Source organism: Rhamphochromis longiceps, linkage group LG22 (assembly GCF_057381845.1).
Source record: "Rhamphochromis longiceps isolate RC_006_pf linkage group LG22, R_longiceps_female_GT1.1, whole genome shotgun sequence".
In the NCBI taxonomy this organism is placed as follows: Eukaryota; Metazoa; Chordata; class Actinopteri; order Cichliformes; family Cichlidae; genus Rhamphochromis; species Rhamphochromis longiceps.
Window position 1 is genome coordinate 33,367,470 of NC_140577.1, and position 5,374 is coordinate 33,372,843.

Sequence of the window (5,374 nt, forward strand, 5' to 3'; positions counted from 1 at the left end):
CTGTCAAACTAGAGCCGCTACTCCACCACGTCGAAAGCAGCCAGTTCTGGTGGTTCGTGGATCCGACTAGAATGCCTCCTTGGTGGGACCCCGGACACGCTGGAGAGATGATATATCTTTCCTGGCCTGGGACCGCTTTATTGTTCTCCAAAAGAGAGGTCTGGGTTTCTCTGCTTAGGCTGCTGCCCCTGCATCCCAGTAGAAGAAAATGGATGGATGGAATTGGATCTTTGGAGTGCATACTGGAGGATCAAACCGCCAACCTTCTGATTAGTAGATGACCTGCTCGACCTCCTGAGCTACAGGGTGTAAGGGTGGTATCATGTTTACACTATAACTGACTGAGGTCAGTAAGTAGTGTTATCATGCTGCTACCTCCCAGCTTTTGACAGCTTTGGTTGATTCTGGTAGTTTGAATTGGTTTGGTTTGCTTTGGTTTCAGTTTGTTTGGCTCTTAATCACCAAGCTTAGAACTGCAGCATTGTTGGCGCTAACTAGCATATTATGCAAGTGTTTTGTAAAAGGATATTTTTCATGTTTGGCAGAAGTGAGACATGCGTAAAAGATCTAATCCTTTTTTTCATGCTTGACTATGAATGACTATTCAAACAGTTTGGGAACTAGGAGTTAGACATTTCATATAACTGTCCCACCCATGGTCACATTTGAAAGTGGATTACAGGAAGAGATCACTAATATCTGCAGTCTAATGTAATTTAATAACCATATGCTACAGCAAGGAAATTGTATCCAACCTTAGTTTATTGAATCATGTTTGCACTAGGCAGTATTGCATTTGTATTTCTCTCTTAACTAATCTTTTATCTGTCTCTATTTTTCTGTGTTTTACATTAATTGACGCTAAAATAAAATTTCCTGTTGCAACAGAAACTGTTTTACTTCATTTATATTTCATGCAGTACCACTGTTTACCATCAGAGTCTGCCCTAGCACCATCCATCTAGATTAACTGAGTACTGATTTGCACTGTACAAGCTTAAGACTGAACCAGTGATAAAATAATTTTAATACAATTTTTAACATTATTTTAATACATCACAACATATGCAGATGAAGAACAAGGCAGCTTCTATAAGTCACTCGAAAGCCAAAATGAGCACCTGTGCTATTTTGTTGTATTAGCAAAAAACAATCAGTTGTGAGGCACAATGAAGTGAAACTATCAGCACATTGTTCAGAAAACTGGCAGGTGGTGGAAATTAACATTTATAATGACACTTCCTCAAACTCCACTCTTTCTTCTACCGAAACAGATCAAACTGACACAAATACAGAACTGCTATTTCACTACAGTATGAAAAATGCAATCTTTTAAATGAGCTAACAGCTATATGCGGTTTGGAGAAAAACAAAACCAACATCCGGTCCCCGTGCCGTGGCTGAAGAATATTTGATGAGAAGCAGAGAGGTGACAGCTGTTTAGCGGCGCTTGTCATACATCTCTATTGTGTTCCAGTTATAAGACTCTGCTGAAAAAGGGGAAAATGCCATCTTAAGGATTCAGTTTGTTTTTCAGAAAATGAAACCTCGTTAAGTGAACTGACCTGGCTCCTCTTGGCTCCTCTTCCCCATCAGTCCAACGAAGGAGTTCACTTTATGTCCTTCATAGGAAAGACATTGAGATAAGACAACACTGAATGTCTCATTCATCTAACTACAACAAGAAAACTGTAATGTCTCTTGAGCCATCGACAAAACAATGAATTGTGTCTTTCTGGTTTCTTTCTGTTAGTATTAAAGACTTTCTGTTGAAACATGAACAGTTCAACTGAACGGCCACATGTCCACATGATTGTTTTACAGCAGGTCCTGCATAACAGGGATAAATTAGCTGTCTGCTTACTTACGCTGCACTGAGTGCATCACTGAGTAGGTGACTAATTCAGATGAAACGCAAACCATGACAGAGGAAAGAGAAAATCCCCTCCTCCTCATGGCTCTTTATCTTTTCCCTCTTTGTCTCACACAGGCGTCTCCCCTGGACCACCTTCTTTACTCACTAATTAATGAGTTCAAAGAACATTAGGAAAAAAAATCTTTGGTGGGTGTATGTTAATTAAACCCTGGGAAAGTGTGCATTTCTTGCCCACAGACACAAACACGGTGGGCAAGTGGAATTTGTGCTTTTTCTGCTCCATGCTCTGTTTGTGGAACAAAGGCCTTCCACTTTTGTGGAGCGAGCTGATATCTGTAGAGCTGTCACAGCTGTGTACACCTCTCCACCCACTGTCTCCGTACATTTATAAACTCAATGTATTTTCTTTTGCCTTTAGTCTCAGTCAAAATGCACATTATTAGAGAAAAACACACAAGTCCATCTGACCCTTGCACACTTGCCTTTGCTTGTGTGTCTGATATTAAAGAACCTCGTCCCTTCACACACTGAGGAAAGTTCCTGTTAAAGCTTAAACACTGACTCTCCCACAGTTTTCCTGGCAGTAAAAATGTATCTGGGCTTTTATGGGTTAATGTCCTGAATGCTTTTTAATGCCCTTCCATCCATTTAAAAGGGTTTATTTCATGGATGAGACACGAAGCAGAATCTGTGCGACCTGTATCTACTAAAAGGCTCAGGACGTTACATTTGTAAGGCTTTGCTGTTTACATCACTTGCCATCACTCTGTGGTGGCAAGTGTGGTGTTCTATGCAGGAGTGTTCGGCAGGATGAAAGCTGCTAATGTCAACAAACTGAACAAATTAATCTTAATCAAGACTGATTCTGGGAGTAAAACTTGAAGACTCAGGTAGAGGTGTCTAAGAGGAGAATGCTGAAGAAATCCCTCACCATTATGAGTAATACATCCCACCTGATGTATACGTCTCTGATTGGTCGCCACAGAGCAGTCTCATTTTACCACATGGGAGGATTATTACATTATCACTAGTAATTTATTCTCTATTAAATTAAAAGTGATACTGTAACAGGATTACTTATAATTCACACAAGTGATATGGTGGTAAATTCAAAGTGATTATTTAATTCTTGTTAACTTATCACTGTAATAGATGGTTGTAGCTATTCATCAATTTTATTTGGCAATAATATTCATATTTGCCTATTTCCACTACTGTACATACTGATATTTATATTTGTTTTAAAATCGTAATTTTTTATTTAGCTTTATTTTTACCTGAGCTTTATTTTGTTATGTTAAAATTCATTTTTGCGTTGTGCATGCTGATTTGTGCACAAATGAGCAGCGTACCAGCTTGCGCCAGTCAAAGCTCTGAGGTAACTGGCCACATATCTCGAGCTATTGGCAAAGGGGTTAGGTCTTTTTGTTCCGAGTTTTAATTAAAGAGCAGGAAAATTGCTCTAGCTATAAGGACTTCAGGACTTACTTTTGCGGGTGATCTGTGTGTTTGCTGTGGGAGGATGAAAGTAAAAATGAAAGGTTAGCATAACTGATGCATAGGAGAAGTACTTTTATTAAGAAATAGCTCTTACCCATAGAGCGCCTCCCCATCAGACCGATAAACTGATGTGGCTTTGGCTTTCTTGTCAGTCTCAGCAGGGCTTCTCTGAACGGGTTGTCGGAAATCCAGCCATTCTGAGTGGAGGGAGAGAAGCAATGCTTACACTGAGAGGCAGAGTGGAGTGAGAGTGGATCTTATCTTTATAAAAATTTTGCGTCATCAAACTATACCTCAACTGTGTTAATACCATATCTACCTGCTCGTGTCATTATAACAAGAGAATAAAGCGGAATTCTGCCAGAACCTTATCTTAATCAATATTAGCTGAAAGACCCACCCACCGGTCCACCCACATAAAATACACTGAGTAAAGCAGAATGTATTTGGATCTTTTCTTGCCATTTTCTGTTTCCATCTCAGGATTATATTCGTGCAGTACGCATCATTGTGACTGGCAATATGGATCTTTGCGCTACTAATGTCCCGCACAGAGTGACGATGCCCATTATGACAAAGTGCCGACAGTCGCTCCTAAAGTGTGATTAAGCTAATATATAAGCCTTTATATACACCTGTTCAGTAAATTTGTGTATACATGTAATTTTAATATCTTTTAAAATACAAATATGCAACCTACAGTGTGACGCTGGGGTTTAACATACTTCTGTAAAGGGATGTCTTTGTTCTCACAAAAAGCAAGAAAAAAAAACTTAAGTCAAACTAATTTCCTTATGCCTGTTAGGCGGTACATAAATTTATTCTGCTTTCATCCACTGAAGGAGACTAAAAGATGAGCTACTTAAATAGTAGTATTTATGAATTATTAAGGAGAGAGTATAAGTCTGAATAAATACCTGGATTTGATTAGTGCTCGTCCAGTAATCAGTGTCCTCTTTTGGGTCATTTTCTTCGCCGGAAACTTGGGCGGCGGTGATGAGAACCATTAAAACTGCTACAAGCAGAGACTTCATGATCTCGCAGGTTTTCTCTCACTGTACAACAACAAGCACTCTAATGCCCAATGTATCACGATAACAGTTATCAGCAGAAATAAAGCGAGGTGAATGAAACAGGTGTGTGAGCACCAGAAGGAGCTGGAGTGTGCGCTGTTTCTTCCTCAACAAATCAACAGTAGTCCATAGCGCGTAGCCCGTGTCACAGCACTATCTCCAGCGCTGTCTGCGCACTCAGCTTCTGGAGCTGTTTGTTTCGTACGGTCTCCGATCCGTACGCTCCTATATACCAGTGTGAATAGTGTTGCTAAGTAACGCCTTAACAGTACTATGATTACTTGAGTGAAGTTTCGGTAAGCAGCCTGTTAAGCGCAGTGATCAGAACCTGTTGTGCGTCACCGGACTTCACCGTCACTATTATGAAGAATGGCGGTGACGTCAGAAAGTACTGTTATCCAGCTTTCAGTCACGGTGAAAAGTCCGCTTTTCCTTGTCACAGAGCCAAAAACTTCAAAGTAGCTCCAACATGTCTGGGCCATTTGATTTAACGTTTTTTCATTGTTTGAATACTTTTGATGGAGGCCAGTGTTGCAGGGATATTTCTACCTAATGCTCAGTTTAAGAACATTTGTATTTAACATTTAATTTATCATTTATTCATGAATTTTTATTGCACCAAAGGAGGAGAGTGCGTGAGTGTAGTGCAAAAAGCATCTGCATTATGCAATAGAACTCCTAGCAAGCATCTCCACAGACAGCATGCAAACGCTAAGCTAGCCAAGAAATGGGAGTAATGTAAAAGCTGAGTGTTTGTCAACCCAAGCCCAGCCGCCAGACCCTGAACTTCAGCACGTAACAAATGGATGAATAGACAGACTGCAGCCTCCGTTTCTACAGTACAATCACCGTGGTGATCGTTTGAAGTCTTTCGGGGCTGGTTTTCATCTTTCCCAGAGAGCAAGATGAGATTGAATTAATGTTG

General features: G+C 40.2%; 1 protein-coding gene across 4 annotated transcripts; it reads right to left on the reverse strand.

Annotated features, from left to right (window-relative positions):
• Positions 1–739: 739 nt before the first annotated feature.
• On the reverse strand, positions 740–4,786 carry tac1 (tachykinin precursor 1). 4 transcript variants are annotated; one of them, XM_085395605.1, is made up of 5 exons: positions 4,294–4,786; positions 3,471–3,573; positions 3,365–3,388; positions 1,566–1,622; positions 740–1,487 (listed from the first exon to the last, which is right to left on the reverse strand). In XM_085395605.1, the coding sequence occupies exons 1-5, from the start codon at positions 4,408–4,410 to the stop codon at positions 1,441–1,443; spliced, it is 348 nt and encodes a 115-aa protein (XP_085251731.1). In that variant the 5' UTR covers positions 4,411–4,786; the 3' UTR covers positions 740–1,440. The 4 variants fall into 4 exon arrangements, with proteins under 4 accessions (XP_085251731.1, XP_085251729.1, XP_085251733.1 ...); XM_085395603.1 differs by having other exon boundaries at positions 740–1,490; XM_085395607.1 differs by lacking the exon at positions 3,365–3,388.
• Between the last annotated feature and the right edge of the window lie 588 nt (positions 4,787–5,374).